We start from the raw sequence: 19641 nt of genomic DNA, 5'->3' as shown, positions 1-19641 counted from the left end.
AGATGATGGGAATAGACAGTTATGCTTTCTTAATTTTATCACCGTGGCAGACTCTGTCAACAATGTAATTATTTCCCTAGCTACGCACCCCCGCTAACTTTTATTTTAGGCAAGATAATAACGCATAATCATCACTTCTATATGCTTTCAACTTCGCTTTGAGTCGCGACGCGAGTATTCCTTATGAATTAGCAATCGCATTGGCAATTAAATATACTCTTAGCATGCCCACATCGCATGAGCCATTACTAGTTTCTTTTTTTTTTCTCTAACTAAATGAAGAATAACAGATCATGAAAAGAAGAACATGTCATGTAACATGTCATGTAACATGTCATGTAACATGTCATGTAATATGTCATGTAACATGTCATGTAACATGTCATGTAAGTGTCACAGGCAGCAGCTATGTACCCATTTCACCCCGGCCCCTATACTGACCCCTGCACTGTCTCCATGCACCCACTCCCACTATTTTAAGAAGAAGCGACCACTGCCTTTTGTTTTGATGAGGGCATTTTAGACTGAAGGTAAGACTGTACCACTGAACTATAACAATATAGAAAAATCGATCGCCGTACTTGGCTGTCTTGTACCGAAGATGTAGCCTCACGTATTCGATATGCTGTTGGCAATAGTGATTGCAATTGTAGGGTAGCATCAGTACGGTCAAGTCACCGTGGTGTTTTAAAAGTATGCCTATCAACTGTAATTGGATAAAATAATGTTTGACTGATGTTCGTGTGTGTTTCATTATAGAAAATTTAAAGTCTACCCAGCTAACCAGTTGACGTTGTGGCAACGTTGTCACAACGTTTCACTTACGTTGTGGCAACGTAAATTTGTAGACTCCCCTGAACGTGGCCACAACGTTGTGGAATAACGTTGTAATGTAACATTCTTGCAACCATGTGTACACGTTTAAATATAATGTCAAGTATGCACTTGGCTGAATACACTGCATGCTTATATTGTACACTTGTTCATTCTAATAATACGACCATGCATTCAATCACAAACTGGTTATATTGCTATGAGAGAGGTAGCAGGTAATTGTAGTAAGTGACTAAGTTTTGTTATTATAAGACTAACACTTGATGGGTGTCAAACTTAAAATCTATGTAAGCTGCAGTCGGCTTGACAATAGTGTAAGACAATAACCATATGCTACAGTTGTGACACGTGTGCAACTACGGGGATCGAGTGTGAATTCACAAGAATATAATTCAAATTTTGACTTGCTCTATTAGAGTATTGGAAATTTGGAATATACACATATTTACATGTACATATTTACATATGTCAGAAAACAGCAGCTCTGATCACCTACTAATCAACATGTATGTAATACTGCCAGGAAAGCAACCGTTGAGTCTTGCTGATCTATTATAATAGCCTTCGTCGTTATGCATCTTGCTGGACGCACTTTCGAAGCTACGCCAAAATATTTCAACTCTCTCTTTGACTGTAGTGATCTCGTAAACGGTTCCTTTGAACCATTTATAACATATTTCTATAACATATTTCATGATGGATCACCCTTTAGTCAACTAATGTTTTATTCAATTATACATCTGATTTGATATATGCACCATATTTATATTACTTCAGATGCATCACTTTATTTTATTTATTTCATTATTTGATCCTGCTGTTTAAGAGCAAGACAGAGCAACAAAACCACATGATACATTATGGTCCGACCACGAGGAGAAGCATTTTGATCGAACTGATAGATATATAGATAATAGATAGATAGGTAGATTATAGCAACCTATATTACACTTATATTATATTTTATTGAAACATATATGTTATGAACAATATGTCACTATGCCAATGACGACTCACGCACGTATTGTGAAACACTCGTTTACCGGTGCACACCAGCGCTTGGTGTGATATGGGTCTATACCTGTCACCAGCTTCAGTTGAAGCAAAGATACGTTTTGTCCCCTTCAGTTCTAGTCTTCGCTTTTCGTTTTTTCTCGGCTACTCTCCTACCTTTCCCCTCACCCACTTGTGTAGCGTCACGCACTACGCTACATTTTAGGTAGTTAGATAGAGTGATGGATAGGTAGATGTACGGATAAAACTTAAACAATTCGATCAATCCAGCACGTTGCCAAACGGTCCAGGGAGCACACGATCGACCTAACAATACCCCATAAAAACTTTACACCTACTTCCCGCGTCACTTCGCACCTAGTTTCCACGCCACGCGGTGTGAAATACTGGTTAAACAACTGACGACTTGCGTCCAGGTCGTGGACGTGCTAATTGATTGCTAACGAGCCAAACTGATCCTGTCTGCTTTTTGTTGTTAAACAAATTCGTGCACGATGACCTTCCTGCGTTGTTTACGTCACTGCCAATTCCATGGTAGTCTATTCCAGTGGTATTGTATATAAATATGAGTGTGTGGTATTTACTTAGGTATTCAATTTGATGTACTTTTTATCTGTCTATATTTTGTAGCATTTTGGTGGGAATTGTCTTTTCGTATGCGTAGGGCATAACTTTGCAGAATATGTTTAGTCTATCAGCATAAATAATATATAAACATAATATTAAATTTAAATGTTTATTTTAAACCATTAATCACCCATTACAGACAATCGTTGTCCAAAGACTGTTAAACAAGTCGCAATGGATCGATGAAGAATGATTAACGTGAGTGCAAATAAAAAACAGTGGAATTCTTGACTACTACGCAAGAGCGCTGGAGGAGAGGGAGATAGGGCAGGAAGGAAGAAGAAAGAGAGAGGGAGATGGCGAGATAGATGGAGGGGAGGATGATGGGCAGGGGAAGTAGAGAGGGAAAGGGAGAAGCATAGCTGGCTGGCTTCCATAAATGGCTGGCTGGCTGGCTGGCTTGCAAAGCTGGCTGGCTGGCTTGCAGGCTTCCCAGTTTGGCCACCTTCATTCCATTGCGCGGATACTTTGCTCGAAGGAGCGCGCCAACACACGATACCCGGCAGTGGTCAGGTGCAGCCCATATCGGTATAAAGCAGCGTCAGTGTTGTTTTGCAGTCTCACGGCACCACGATTAAGGAATAGGTGGTTCGCTCCCATAAACCTCATCCTATGTTTCTTGGTTAACCGTCGCAATTCCGCGTTGACGCTTGCAACGCGTGCGCCGGTCGTGACGTCATCTCTGGGACGTGGCAAGATGGTAACGAACGTTTCCCTTTCACTTTTCCATGCATACTTGCTATTTGTAGCAGAACTTTATTGATGTTCTCTGCGATCTTGGAATCTCTATTCCTCTCAATGTCATTAGTGCCAACCATAACAAATATGTGATCGTACATGACGAAGGTTTCCTTGCTTCGATGCAGGATTGTACCTGATTTAGCTCCGGGATGGAAATCAACACGCTGAAAGTGCGCCAAGCAACATGGCGCGCGTGCGCACTCAAGCGGCACTCGACGGCGATAACACTCTCTGTGTATTGTGAATAGGGGTAATCCTTCTAAATTGTTATAGTTTAGTAGACTGTACCCGAAATTCATCTGAAATCATAAATGTCATTGATTTGTAAGATTTTATGTAATTGCCGTCATTGATATATCAAAAGACCTTATAAAGGTTATACTTAATGCACTTTCTATCTATACTTCACCTGCTGAATGCCTGAAAATGACAGTAAAGAATACCCAGTTGTTGAGTACTTACATAATTATATTAACTGCATATAGAGTACTTATACAGTAAACAGTGTGCACAGTATACACGCAGTTGACAGTGCTTCACCAGCACTCTCAAATGTACAACTGACTCGCTGACAATCGAGAAACACCAGCTAACGCCTGAGATCAACGGCGAAGCCGAAACCTACCGGCATTGCACAGTGCCAGAGGACGTACACGCGCGCTATCGCAGAACATGCAACATGAAATGCAGAATCCCAACATACATTGCGCGTTACGATAACAACCGCCATGTTTTATTATTATAACATACTTTTAACATTTTACTTGCTTTGAGATATTAGTTTTTAGTGTAGACTTCTAAATATGCTTAGTACACCCTCAGGGTGATAAACTAACAGCGAGGCAAGTTTGGGGGTCAATAAATGGCGGAATGCATAGACAAAGTTCGTTTTTTTGTAGTATAAATAGAATATCTCAGGTTTACAAAATTTTGTTGAAATTAGCCATCTACCTAAGCACATATTCACGAGTCGTTTGAAAAATAGCAAATGTCTACGACAAATGCCTGACTTTCTTAATTATCACGTGTCCAGATTCCTGAACTTTCATATACTGTAGCATGCCAAAATAAGCACTATTTTGTGTTATTAAAACATTTAAAGTAGAGACCACATACTTGCGAGTATTTTGACAATGTAAAATGTCTATTCTATTACCTTCATATAAGGATCCCATGATTTATTTATTTATTAAATCCTTTATCAATTTAATGACGGTACATTGGTAAAATATACAACATGCGTCTCCGTCCCTGAACATTTCTACGCAACGTTTTACGTGCGGTAGTGCACCTCGTAACCCAGAATGTTACTAGAACGTATTCACGAACGCTATTTACGTAACCAAACCGACACATTTCCGGAACATATAGCTACGCAACATTTCACGTGCGGTAGTGTGCCACGTTCTAGGAATCTTAATTGTTACATAATGATACCGTTCTCAAAATGACTTTGATTGTAATGATAGTGTGCCACGTTCCTCGAACGATCACGATTGTATTTATGCAATCGAACGACAACATCCCAGGAACCTTACGGGAACGTTACTTGTTAGCCGGACGCCCCAATTATTATACTGAATCATTATATTATAATGATGAGGTAGGGCCGGGGGTCCAGCATGGGAACCCAAACGGCTATAATATGACCAACGATTCTGTAACAGCAGCATGCTTGATTTTTCTAGAACGTGGCAAAATATATTTTAGTTGATTTAAAATAAAGTGTGCGTAAAGAAATATATAGTGAAAACGAATTGCAATACTATAGTATTTATTCTGTGAAAAATCTGTAGATGGTATAATACGTCCCCTAACAACATTCTGATGGGCATTTACCGAGTCGTACTCTTTTTCATAGGTACACATGCATTACTTTTATACAACTAAATAAAATAAAAAACTGGTTTAAAGCATTATTGGTGTTGAAACAAATGTGAATTAATGATGTATAGGTATACAGAAAGATAGACAATTTGTTTTCACGTCTGTTAACATGACCGCGCAGTTATTTAATGAGCGTGACGACTCCGGTTCATTATGACTCGTTCTGTCACATCATAAATATGTTCTAGAATGTTCAACGACACTGAAATAGGAAGAGAACGGAAACATGTAACACAACAATAACACAACTCCACATCCCCCCAGTTTGTAGCTTTTAAGCTGCAAACTCGTGTCCACTGTCCAGTCTCTGGAACATATTCTCTCGGCGCTCTAGCGTTCCGCTGCGATCGACGGGTAACTGGAGGTGGATCGGCGACATTCGGCGGGGTGCTGCGCTCTATTCGACGAGGTGTCGGAGGCGGATGTGTCGGAATCGGGTCAACGACGTCAGGAGGCGCATCCTGCTCTTGTCTACTCAGCGCTAGAGGCGGTTCGCCGTGTTTTGGCCGACGGAGCGCTGGAGGCGGTTCGCCATGCTCAGGTCGACGAGGTGATAGAGGCACGTCGACGTGCTCTGGTCGACGTGATGCTGGCAGCGACGATGGCACTGTCAGAAGAGGGATGAGATGCGGGTCGTGATCTGTGGGTGGCATGCAGTGTAGCATCCTGGAAGTCTTGATCTTTGACTGTCTCCATGACGGGGCGAAAACGACGTAGGAACTTCCTGTTGCGGGTGGTGAGGCGGCCTGATCCGGCGACTTTGATGACGCACTGGTCGTGGTCGCCCTTCTCAACAACAACGCCCGTTTTGTCCCATCGCATCGGTGAATTCCCCATTTGATTTTGAACAAACACCCGGTCTCAAATCTAGAGCGGTGGGAGATTCCGGGACCGGGCGTTCAATGCGTCGGACTGACTAACAAATCGGTCACGTAGGGCGGTTTCCTTGGCCGCCCAAGCTTCCCTCCACGACGGATGGACCTCTGACGTGAGGTGGACGGTGTCGCCAAGCTTCTGGAGACGCTTTGCAAACGACAGGGTGTCGCGAAGAGGTCTCCCAAACACGATCTCCGCTGGTGACTTGCCACAGTCTGGGTCGGGTGTGTTCCTGAGCTGCCAGATGGCTCGGAGGAAGCGGTCGCTGTCCAAGAGGCCCGCCGAATCAGTGTCCGGCTTGAGGAGACGCTTGGTTGCCTTGGCGGTTATTTCCGCTCTGCCATTCGACTGCGGGTGGTAGGCGGATGATATCCGGTGCTTAATACCCCAACGTCGTAGGAAGTCTCCAGTGGTCGAGGCAGCGAACTCTGGTCCTCCATCAGTTGACAGCTCTTCTGGAAGTCCGGCGATAACCATGAAGTTCCCGAGGCGGTCCACCAGCCCTTTGGCACTGGCTTGCTTCGAGCCGAATGGCGTGGCGAAGATCTCGGCCCATCCCGAGAGGCGGTCGGCAATGACGAGATAATGGCAACCGGCGAAATTGAAGTAATCCGCCACCACGGCTTCGAAAGGAACCGAAGGCGGGTGCGCCGGCGTCGACGGGAGACTTGCTTGCGACGGGGCGTTTCTGTTGCAGTCGTCGCATTTTGCCCTAGCGTTACTGATGTCGAGCGTTATCCCTGGCCAAAAGACAATCGCCCTGGCGGCAGCTACATCGATGACTGGCATTCGTGTACAGCATGAAGGTTGTCGGGGACTTGGCGGCGAAGTGCTGGCGAAACGACGACGCGATCATCGAACATCACTACGCCATGCGAGAAGTAGAGGGACTCACGGTAGCGCCAGAATTGTGCGACGTGTGGGAGGTCCTTGTGCTCGATGGAAAATCCGGCGATGATTATGTCGACGAGGGACTTCATGGAGGCGTCACTCTTGGTGGCAGCGGTAATGGGTTCCATGACAGCGATGTGACGTCCTGTGCTTCATGGCGGATGGCAGCGAAAGTCGCCTGCTCGGTGCTATCTTTGATTTGGAGGCCAATTAAGGATGCAGCTAGCACGGTGAAGTCGATGTGTCCGGGCTCGTCCCACCAGGCGTTTATTGGGGTGACCGGCGAAGGGTGACGCGATGCTGCATCGGCAGCGAGGTTGGTCTTCCCAGGTAAGTGTTCAATCTTGAAGTACCATGGCAGAGTTCTTTGCTTCATGCGAAAGAAGCGCGTGTTGGGAATCTCGTCGAGGGTGCGGTCACCGAGTATCTTCACCAGCGGCTTGTGGTCGGTAACTAACGGAGCTTGAGGTCATTGCAGCACTGCGTAAAGAAACGGGTTTGTTTAAGGCCCCAGGCGACTGCAAGGGCTTCGCCTTCCACCGGCGCGTAGCGCTGCTCCGCAGAAGAGAGGAAGCGGGAGCCTGCCAAAGTAATCTTCCAGCCGTCAGGGCAGCATCCAGGCAAACCGCTCGTACAGTCGCAGTGCTGCTGTAGCAGGAAGAAGCCGATGCCACGATTGGAGAAGTCTGGTCTCAGGCACGTCCTCTTGGTCGCAGATAGTCGAAGATCTCCACACTGCGCTTGATGGCTTCTATGATGCTGATCTTGGAGGCCTCGAACGCCTCGTCAAGTTCAGGAGTCCAGACAAACTTCTGCTTGGGACTGAGATAAAGGCGGAACGGTGCTATGACGTCGCGTAGTTGGCTACTTGATTTGCAAGGCCGAACCAGCTCCTGATGTCAGTCGTGGACGATGATTTCGGAAAATGCCTGATAGCGTCGATGTATTTGGGGAGCGGTTCGATGGATGACTCGGAGATGCAAAACCCTGCAGGATAGGGCGTTCTCCTAATTATAAACACAGGTGTACTGAAAACAATTTATTACATAAATCTATGCTGAGATACCCCCTAACCATATTAAATGCATATTCATCACAAAATATAATCACTCTGGTGAGATATTGCGCGTGCGCTAACACACTAACGTAACCAGATTGTGTACTGACGGTTATATGCAGCGAGCACCTTACATGTTACATGCAATGTCTACTTCCCATTTCGTAAGAGAAGTCTACTGATGGGATGTTATTATATAAATCTATGCTAGAATACCTCTTCCTCATTTTAAATGCATATTTTTTGCAAAATATGATTCTTCTCTGGAAATATTACGCATGCGCGAAGAACGTCTTGGGCGTACAGTACAGACTTAAAAGACTGCATAATATAGCTTGCTGAGAGCGAGGTGTGGGAGCCTGAGGAAAGGCGGCAGGGAAGATAGCAGATGGCCGGTAGAAGAAGACGGAGGCTGGGCGGGAGACAAGGAAGGCAAACGAAAGGACGGGAGGGGATGACGTAGATGTTTTGCACCCTACAGCCTAGGGCGCTCTCATAATTATAAACACAGGCCTACTGATAACAATTTATTACATAAATCTATGCTTAGATACCCCCTAACCATATTAAATGCATATTCGTCACAAAATATATCTCCTCTGGTGAGAGATTGCGCATGCGCCAACATAATAACGTAGCCAGATTGAGTACTGACTGGTATTCGCAGCAGGGACCTTACATGCAAGGTCTTCTTCTTATTTCGTAAGAGAGGTCTACTGATGGGATGTTATTATATAAATCTATGCTAGAATACCTCCTCGTCATTTTAAATGCATATTTTTTGCAAAATATTATTTCTCTCTGGAGATATTACGCATGCGCGAGGAACGTCTTAGGCGCACAGTACAAATTTAAAAAAAACTGCATAATATAGCTTGCTGAGAGCTAGGGGTGGGAGCCTGAGAAAAGGCGGCAGAGAAGATAGCTGAGGGGCGATAGAAGAAGGAAGCTGAGCGAGGATGCGATCCCATATGGTTAAGGGGTATCTCAGCATTAGGACTGGATTCGAAAATGTAATGAGTGACATAAAAGCGGTAAATAACGACACATAAGTAAATATGGTAACTTTGTAGCTCAACTGCGTTTATTAATTTAAAGCAATAGTTTACAACAACGATACAAGATGGCGCCCATGAAGACGTCCCAGACGATCCCAATTATAATTTTTTTTAATAATAATAATAATAATAAAGACACATGATCGTTTAAAAAATGTGATAAAGATAACTCTCTAAACATTTTTCACGGAGTTTCGCAATTTCACGTCTTTTTTGTTCACACTGGCAAGCGGTAATAATCGTTGCTAGGGTAATGACGTCATTTCTTTGACTGTAGCGCTCACACGCGTGAGTGGCGGTGGAGCATAGAGGAACAATGACGCGCCCTCGTGCCTGTTATTGGGCCTGTTTTAAACGTTTTAGACTCGTTCAAACGGAGATTAAATACGCAAAGCAACGTCAATAGATGCAATAATAATGTTTATAGACGCATAATATGGATACGCGTACGCGCGCACGCTAGTACAATAATTACATGCAAGAATCCGGCTCTAGATAATTCAACGTTAGTCGATGTTGTATTCTATTTTTCTGTACGCGAAACCATTCGCATATATGTTCAATCACATAAACCCATGTTTACTTGAAGTTCATGCAGGCATACACGGATGAAAAATCCACAAAATGAACCTAAAATTAATAGCTGCTGGTAACTTCACAGTTTATTAGCGTGGTGTCTTTAGTCCGTTTATTTTTGGGGCGGTTTTACGAGGTTTTTTAGTCGTTCCAACGTATATAAAACACACAAAACAACGGTAATCGATATAAAAAATCTTGTTAATGAACGCATGATATAAGATACACACATGCACGCTAAGGTCGCTAACACAACACTTGCAATAATGTAATAACTGTAATAATGTAATAATGTAATAAATCTGGCCCCAGATAATTCAATGTTATTACTCGATAGTCTATTTTATCCTTCAGGGTAATTAAACATTAACAAATACTTCATCCCTTCGCCCCATATTTATTTGAAATTTATTGAAAGATGACCATCATGGTCTACCGTGCCAACCTAAGTATATACACATATGGTTTTTATTAAAATTGTACTTAAAGGAAACATACTCCGGAGTAGTTTGATATGAAAAATGACCATCCCAATGGCTGAACTTATTTATTATAAGGCGGTGAATCTTATAAGCGTCATACGGCGGTGAGGATTTTAAATGAAAAGCAAATAGCAAGGAGAAAAATCAATATATAAATATTAAAAAACGTCGGAAGTATGCAAAGAAATTTTATGATGAATGTAATTATGGTTATTATTGTATTATATATACAGTGGTTCTTGGCTGGCTTGCAGGCTTCCCAGTTTGGCCACCTTCATTCCATTGCGCGGATACTTTGCTCGAAGGAGCGCGCCAACACACGATACCCGGCAGTGGTCAGGTGCAGCCCATATCGGTATAAAGCAGCGTCAGTGTTGTTTTGCAGTTTCACGGCACCACGATTAAGGAATAGGTGGTTCGCTCCCATAAACCTCATTCTATGTTTCTTGGTTAACCGTCGCAATTCCGCGTTGACGCTTGCAACGCGTGCGCCGGTCGTGACGTCATCTCTGGGACGTGGCAAGATGGTAACGAACGTTTCCCTTTCACTTTTCCATGCATACTTGCTATTTGTAGCAGAACTTTATTGATGTTCTCTGCGATCTTGGAATCTCTATTCCTCTCAATGTCATTAGTGCCAACCATAACAAATATGTGATCGTACATGACGAAGGTTTCCTTGCTTCGATGCAGGATTGTACCTGATTTAGCTCCGGGATGGAAATCAACACGCTGAAAGTGCGCCAAGCAACATGGCGCGCGTGCGCACTCAAGCGGCACCCGACGGCGATAACACTCTCTGTGTATTGTGAATAGGGGTAATCCTTCTAAATTGTTATAGTTTAGTAGACTGTACCCGAAATTCATCTGAAATCATAAATGTCATTGATTTGTAAGATTTTATGTAATTGCCGTCATTGATATATCAAAAGACCTTATAAAGGTTATACTTAATGCACTTTCTATCTATACTTCACCTGCTGAATGCCTGAAAATGACAGTAAAGAATACCCAGTTGTTGAGTACTTACATAATTATATTAACTGCATATAGAGTACTTATACAGTAAACAGTGTGCACAGTATACACGCAGTTGACAGTGCTTCACCAGCACTCTCAAATGTACAACTGACTCGCTGACAATCGAGAAACACCAGCTAACGCCTGAGATCAACGGCGAAGCCGAAACCTACCGGCATTGCACAGTGCCAGAGGACGTACACGCGCGCTATCGCAGAACATGCAACATGAAATGCAGAATCCCAACATACATTGCGCGTTACGATAACAACCGCCATGTTTTATTATTATAACATACTTTTAACATTTTACTTGCTTTGAGATATTAGTTTTTAGTGTGGACTTCTAAATATGCTTAGTACACCCTCAGGGTGATAAACTAACAGCGAGGCAAGTTTGGGGGTCAATAAATGGCGGAATGCATAGACAAAGTTTTTTTTTTTGTAGTATAAATAGAATATCTCAGGTTTACAAAATTTTGTTGAAATTAGCCATCTACCTAAGCACATATTCACGAGTCGTTTGAAAAACAGCAAATGTCTACGACAAATGCCTGACTTTCTTAATTATCACGTGTCCAGATTCCTGAACTTTCATATACTGTAGCATGCCAAAATAAGCACTATTTTGTGTTATTAAAACATTTAAAGTAGAGACCACATACTTGCGAGTATTTTGACAATGTAAAATGTCTATTCTATTACCTTCATATAAGGATCCCATGATTTATTTATTTATTAAATCCTTTATCAATTTAATGACGGTACATTGGTAAAATATACAACATGCGTCTCCGTCCCTGAACATTTCTACGCAACGTTTTACGTGCGGTAGTGCACCTCGTAACCCAGAATCTTACTAGAACGTATTCACGAACGTTATTTACGTAACCAAACCGGCACATTTCCGGAACATATAGCTACGCAACATTTCACGTGCGGTAGTGTGCCACGTTCTAGGAATCTTAATTGTTACATAATGATACCGTTCTCAAAATGACTTTGATTGTAATGATAGTGTGCCACGTTCTAGAAATCTTAATTGTTACATAATGATACCGTTCTCAAAATGACTTTGATTGTAATGATAGTGTGCCACGTTCCTCGAACGATCACGATTGTATTTACGCAATCGAACGACAACATCCCAGGAACCTTATAGAAACGTTACTTGTTAGCCGGACGCCTCAATTATTATACTGAATCATTATATTATAATGATGAGGTAGGGCCGGGGGTCCAGCATGGGGACCCAAACGGCTATAATATGACCAACGATTCTGTAACAGCAGCATGCTTGATTTTTCTAGAACGTGGCAAAAAATATTTTAGTTGATTTAAAATAAAGTGTGCGTAAAGAAATATATAGTGAAAACGAATTGCAATACTATAGTATTTATTCTGTGAAAAATCTGTAGATGGTATAATACGTCCCCCAAGGCACCAACCACATTCTGATGGGCATTTACCGAGTCGTACTCTTTTTCATAGGTACACATGCATTACTTTTATACAACTAAATAATAAAAAAAACTGGTTTAAAGCATTATTGGTGTTGAAACAAATGTGAATTAATGATGTATACAGGAAGATAGGAATAGGTATACAGAAAGATAGACAATTTGTTTTCACGTCTGTTAACATGACCGCGCAGTTATTTAATGAGCGTGACGGCTCCGGTTCAATATGACTCGTTCTGTCACATCATAAATATGTTCTAGAATGTCTGAACGACACTGAAATAGGAAGAGAACGGAAACATGTAACACAACAATAACACAACTCCACATCCCCCCAGTTTGTAGCTTTTAAGCTGCAAACTCGTGTCTACTGTCCAGTCTCTGGAACATGTTCTCTCGGCGTTTTAGCGTTCCGCTGCGATCGACGGGTAGCTGGAGGTGGATCGGCGACATTCGGCGGGATGCTGCGCTCTATTCGACGAGGTGTCGGAGGCGGATGTGTCGGAATCGGGTCAACGACCTCAGGAGGCGCATCCTGCTCTTGTCTACTCAGCGCTGGAGGCGGTTCGCCGTGTTTTGGCCGACGGAGCGCTGGAGGCGGTTCGCCGTGTTCTGGCCGACGAGGTAATAGAGGCACGTCGACGTGCTCTGGTCGACGTGGTGCTGGCAGCGACGATGGCACTGTCAGAAGAGAGATGAGAAGCGGGTCGTGATCTGTGGGTAGCAGTGTAGCATCCTAGAAGTCTTGATCTTTGACTGTCTCCATGACGGGGCGAAAACGACGTAGGAACTTCTTGTTGCGGGTGGTGAGGCGGCCTGATCCGGCGACATTGATGACGCACTGGTCGTGGTCCCCCTTCTCAACAACAACGCTCGTTTTGTCCCATCGCTTCGGTGAATTCCCCATTTGATTTTGAACAAACACCCGGTCTCAAATCTAGAGCAGTGGGAGATTCTGGGACCGGGCGTTCAATGCGTCAGACTGACGAACAAATCGGTCACGTAGGGCGGTTTCCTTGGCCGCCCAAGCTTCCCGCCGCGACGGATGGACCTCTGGCGTGAGGTGGACGGTGTCGCCAAGCTTCTGGAGACGCTTTGCAAACGACAGGGTGTCGCGAAGAGGTCTCCCAAACACGATCTCCGCTGGTGACTTGCCACAGTCCGGGTCGAGTGTGTTCCTGAGCTGCAAGATGGCTCGGAAGAAGCGGTCGCTGTCCAAGAGGCCTCCCGAATCAGTGTTCGGCTTGAGGAGACGCTTGGTTGCCTTGGCGGTTATTTCCGCTCTGCCATTCGACTGCGGGTGGTAGGCGGATGATATCCGGTGCTTAATACCCCAACGTCGTAGGAAGACTCCAGTGGTCGAGGCAGCGAACTCTGGTCCTCCATCAGTTGACAGCTCTTCTGGAAGTCCGGCGATAACCATGAAGTTCCCGAGGCGGTCCACCAGCCCTTTGGCACTGGCTTGCTTCGAGCCGAATGGCGTGGCGAAGATCTCGGCCCATCCCGAGAGGCGGTCGGCAATGACGAGATAATGGCAACCGGCGAAATTGAAGTAATCCGCCACCACGGCTTCGAAAGGAACCGAAGGCGGGTGCGCCGGCGTCGACGGGAGACTTGCTTGCGACGGAGCCTTTCTGTTGCAGTCGTCGCATTTTGCCCTAGCGTTACTGATGTCGAGCGTTATTCCTGGCCAAAAGACAATCGCCCTGGCGGCAGCTCCATCGATGACTGGCATTGGTGTACAGCATGAAGGTTGTCGAGGACTTGGCGGCGAAATGCTGGCGGAACGACGACGCGATCATCAAACATCACCACGCCATGCGAGAAGTAGAGGGACTCACGATAGCGCCAGAATTGTGCGACGTGTGGGAGGTCCTTGTGCGCGATGGGAAATTCGGCGACGATTATGTCGACGAGGGACTTCATGGAGGCGTCACTCTCGGTGGCAGCGGTAATGGCTTTCATGACAGCGATGTGACGTCCTGTGCTTCATGGCGGATGGCAGCGAAAGTCGCCTGCTTGGTGCTATCTTCGATTTGGAGGCCAATTAAGGATGCAACTAGCACGGTGAAGTCGATGTCTCCGCACTCGTTCCACCAGGCGTTTATTGGGGTGACCGGCGAAGGGTGACGCGATGCTGCATCGGCAGCGAGGTTGGTCTTCCCAGGTAATTGTTCAATCTCAAAGTACCATGGCAGAGTTCTTTGCTTCATGCGAAAGAAGCTCGTGTTGGGAATCTCGTCGAGGGTGCGGTCACCGATTATCTTCACCAGCGGCTTGTGGTCGCTAACTACCACGAGGTCATTGCAGCCCTGCGTGAAGAAACGGGTTTGCTCAAGGCCCCAGGCGACTGCAAGGGCTTCGCCTTCCACCGGCGCGTAGCGCTGCTCCGCAGAAGAGAGGAAGCGGGAGCCTGCCAAAGTAATCTTCCAGCCGTCAGGGCAGCATCCAGGCAAACCGCTCGTACAGTCGCAGTGCTGCTGTAGCAGGAAGAAGCCGAAGCCACGATTGGAGAAGTCTGGTCTGAGGCACGTCTTCTTGGTGACGTCGAAAATCTCCACGCCGCGCTTAATGGCTTCTATGGTGCGGATCTTGGAGGCCTCGAACGCCTCGTCAAGTTCAGGAGTCCAGACAAACTTCTGCTTTGGACTGAGATAGGTGTGGAACGGTGCCATGACGTCGCGTAGTTGGGCGTAGTTGGCTATCTAATTTACAAGGCCGAACCAGCTCCTGATGTCAGTCGTGGAGGATGGTTTCGGGTAATGGCTGATAGCGTCGATGTACTTGGGGAACGGTTTGATGGATGACTCGGAGATGCAAAACCCTGCAGGATAGGGCGTTCTCCTAATAATAAACACAGGTGTAGTGAAAACAATTTATTACATAAATCTATGCTGAGATACCCCCCAACCATATTAAATGCATATTCATCACAAAATATAATCACTCTGGTGAGATATTGCGCGTGCGCTAACACACTAACGTAACCATATTGTGTACTGACTGTTATATGCAGCGGGCACCTTACATGTTACATGCAATGTCTACTTCCCATTTCGTAAGAGAGGTCTACTGGTGGGATGTTATTATATAAATCTATGCTAGAATACCTCTTCCTCATTTTAAATGCATATTTTTTGCAAAATATTATTCCTCTCTGGACATATTACGCATGCGCGAAGAACGTCTTGGGCGTACAGTACAGACTTAAAAGACTGCATAATATAGCTTGCTGAGAGCGAGGGGTGGGAGCCTGAGGAAAGGCGGCAGGGAAGAGAGCAGATGGCCAGTAGAAGAAGACGGAGGCTGGGCGGGAGACAAGGGAGGCAAAAGAAAGGACGGGAGGGGATGACGTAGATGTTTTGCACCCTACAGCCTAGGGCGGTCTCCTAATTATGACCACATGTCTATGGATAACAATTTATTACATAAATCTATGCTGAGATACCCCCTAACCGCATTAAATGCATATTCATCAAAAAGTACAACTCCTCTGGTGAGATATTGAGCATGCGCTAACACACTAACGTAGCCAGATTGTACACTGACTGGTACATGCTGCGGGAACCATACATGAAAGGTCTTCTTCCTAGTATTTCCTAATTGAGGTATAATGATGGAATGTTATCGTATAATCCGATGCTACCATAACTCCTCTTCATTTTAAATGCATAATGTTTACAAAATATTATTCTTCTCGGGAGATATTGCGCATGCGCGAGCACCGTTTTGGGCGTACTGTTCAGACTGAAGAAAACTGCATAATACAGCTTGCTGAGAGCGAGGGTATGAATCCTGAAGAAAGGCGGCAGGGAAGATAGCGGATGGCCGGTAGAAGAAGGCGGAGGCTAGGCGAGAGACAAGGGAGGCAACAGAAAGGATGGGAGGGGATGAAGTAGATGATTTGCACCCTACAGCCTAGGGCGCTTTCCCAATTATAAACGCAAGTTTAGGGGAGACCGGGGACAATTGTAACACTTTTTTCCAAATCTGACATAACAACTTTATTATAGTTAAATACTTACTTCAAGGTATATGAAATTAAAGATGCATATCTTGGCTTGAAATATGACTAGGTTAGGGTTAAGTAAAACAAGTTATTTTGAAGCCATTATCATTTCAAAACTGGAAGTCAAGTGTTACAATTGCCCCACAACACGGGGCAATTGTAACACACCAATGGGGCAATTGTAACACATACAATTGTACCAACAAATCATATATCCCTCAGAAATATTTTTTATATTTTTTATAAAGGTGACACGTTGAACAGATTTTCAACAATTAAACAGCAATTTATAGAACCACAATAAAATAATTTTAATAAAAACTATGACGAATGCTTCACTCATTTACATATAAATAAAATATATAAATAGACTACTTATTGCCTTGTGAACAAAACATATTTACAGACCCATTAATTCAAAGTTATGTAGTTCTCATGTCTGAGCTCATAGATAGGCTACTTTTTTGCCTTATAAAGAAAACACATTTTGTAAAACACATACTTTTTATACATGCCAAGGGGCAATTGTAACACGTTGTTACATTTGCCCCGAGGAGACGGCCATAATTTGGGGGCTGTTTTTGTATCTTAGCATTAGTATTCGTCAATGAAACCTTTATCAAATACAGGCCTAAAAACCTATTTTTTTATGATATACAAATGACAGTGGTAGCTCAAGTACATATTTGTCCAGAAAAAAAACATTAGGTAATTCGAGATTTTACTTACCTGCTAAAAAAGCGATGTTTTGGCTGTCAAATGTTCCTCGATGCGTAAACCTACCTACCCTCAGGACAGCATGTGGGGCAATGAAATGTGCATGCGCTGTGAAGAGCGTATATATATAGCACGTTTCTACTAGGAATGAGGGCCTCTGTTACATTTGCCCCGTGTTACAATTAATTGTCCCCGGTCTCCCCTACTGATAACAATTTATTGCATAAATCTATGCTGATATACCCCCTAACCATATTAAATGCATATTCGTCACAAAATATAATTCCTATGGTTAGAGATTACGCATGCGCTAACAAATACTAACGTAGCCAGATTGTGTACTGACTGTTATATGCAGCGGGCACTTTACATGCAAGGTCTACTTCCCATTTCGTAAGAGCAGTCTACTGATGGGTTGTTCTCATATAAATCTATGCTAGAATACCTCCTCTTCGTTTGAAATGCATAATCTTCGCAAAATATTCTTCTTCTCTGGAGATATTACGCATGCGCGAGTACCGTATTAGACGTGCAGTACGAGTTAAGGAAAAATACATAACATATATTGCTGAGGTAGAGAGGCGTAGAAGGCTGAGCAAAGATAGCAGGGAAGATAGTTGATGGCCGGTAGAAGAAGACGTAGCCTGGGCGAGTGACCAGGGAGCCAAAAGAAAGGACGGGATGGGATGAAGTATGAGTTTTGCACCCTGCAGGCTAGGGCGCTCTCATAATTATAAACACAGGCCTACTGATAACAATTTATTACATACATCTATGCTTAGATACCCCCTAACCATATTAAATGCATATTCGTCACAAAATATAATTCCTATGGTTAGAGATTACGCATGCGCTAACACAATAACGTAGCCAGGTTGAGTACTGACTGGTATATGCAGCGGAGACCTTACATGCAAGGTCTTCTTCCTATTTCGTAAGCGAGGTCTACTGATGGGATGTTATCATATAAATCTATGCTAAAATACCTCTTCTTCATTTTAAATGCATATTTTTTGCAGAATATTATTCCTCTCTGGACATATTACGCATGCGCGAGGAACGTCTTAGGCGCACAGTACAGATTAAAAAAAAACTCCATAATATAAGCGGCGTCTACACTATAGACTAAAACCCGGGTTAAAACGCGCGTTTCCGGTGGTGCAGTGTCTACACTATAGACTAAAACCCGCGTTTTAGTAAAACGCGCGTTTTCGGCGGTGCAGCGTCTGCACTGTCAAAAACCCACCTTCCGTGAATGCCGGGTTTTAAGTATTTCGGTTGTATCAAGCATATCCCCGGTATGGTTGCGCCACCTGTAGCCGAGTCTGGCGTGCAGCTAAAACGCGGGTTTTCTGTCATGTTCTGTCTACACTACGGCGCTCGACTAAAACGCAGGTTTTAGCAGAGCAAAACCCGGCAATATTGCCGGGTCTGTAAAACCCGCGTTTTTACAAAACCCACTTCTAAAACCCGGGTTTTAGCATAGTGTAGACGCCGCTATAGCTTGCTGAGAGCGAGGAGTGGGAGCCTGAGAAAAGCCGGCAGGGAAGATAGCTGAGGGGCGATAGAAGAAAGAGGCTGAGCGAGGATGCGATCCCATATGGTTAGGGGGTATCTCAACATTAGAACTGGATTAGAAAATCTAATGAGTGACATAAAAGCGGTAAATAACGACACATAAGTAAATATGGTAACTTTGTAGCTCAACTGCGTTTATTAATTTAAAGCAATCGTTTACAACAACGATACAAGATGGCGCCCATGAAGACGTCCCAGACGATCCCAATTATAATTTTTTTTAATAATAATAATAATAATAAAGACACATGATCGTTTAAAAAATGTAGTATACTTTATAATATCAAGTATATTAATCTCTTAGATAACATCACACGCCTCAATGGACCAATCCCCCAACGTTGTTCATGGACTGAAGTCCTCGCTAGGATTCATGTTGTGTACACATGATGTTTGTACGGCTGCTTTCATCCCACCATCAGTAATAATGTATAAGAAAGTTTCGCTCTGATCTACTGAATTCCAACATCATTCACATAAATAATTTATTAAATATTATCATGATCTGCTAATCATCTTCGAGCATTCGTCAATATCACATTCGTTACTATCGTTAAACATTTGCAATATTCGTAGTATTATTACATTCGTACAGAGGTAAAACTTAATAACGACTACGAAAAGCTATGCAAGTTTTATTGATAGTCACTTTATTAGTTGTTGACTTTCTAATTCATAGCTGACTCGTTTGATCCACTTTCCTGGCGAGTGCCAAGGAAGAATTATATACAATGTAATGATACGTTTGTGAAGATGCCTGTTTTATTTATACAATAATATAGTTTAAACTCGCTCATAACGTGTTTATTATAGGT

The 19641-nt window shown here is 43.7% G+C and overlaps 1 protein-coding gene across 1 annotated transcript; it reads right to left on the bottom strand.

Annotated features, from left to right (window-relative positions):
* Positions 1–5970: 5970 nt before the first annotated feature.
* On the bottom strand, positions 5971–6768 carry LOC106805621 (uncharacterized protein K02A2.6-like). Its single transcript, XM_014807306.1, has one exon. It carries the CDS (start codon positions 6766–6768, stop codon positions 5971–5973), a length of 798 nt encoding a protein of 265 aa, XP_014662792.1.
* Positions 6769–19641: the final 12873 nt, after the last annotated feature.

The sequence above is a fragment of the Priapulus caudatus genome, unplaced genomic scaffold, assembly GCF_000485595.1.
Source record: "Priapulus caudatus unplaced genomic scaffold, Priapulus_caudatus-5.0.1 Scaffold121, whole genome shotgun sequence".
NCBI classification, from domain to species: Eukaryota; Metazoa; Priapulida; class Priapulimorpha; order Priapulimorphida; family Priapulidae; genus Priapulus; species Priapulus caudatus.
Note: the sequence above shows the minus strand (reverse complement) of the source record. Positions and strands in the feature narration are given on the sequence as shown.

Excerpts from the sequence above, each read along its gene's own strand:
- LOC106805621 (XM_014807306.1), bottom strand. The coding sequence starts at position 6,768 with ATGCCAGTCATCGATGTAGCTGCCGCCAGGGCGATTGTCTTTTGGCCA.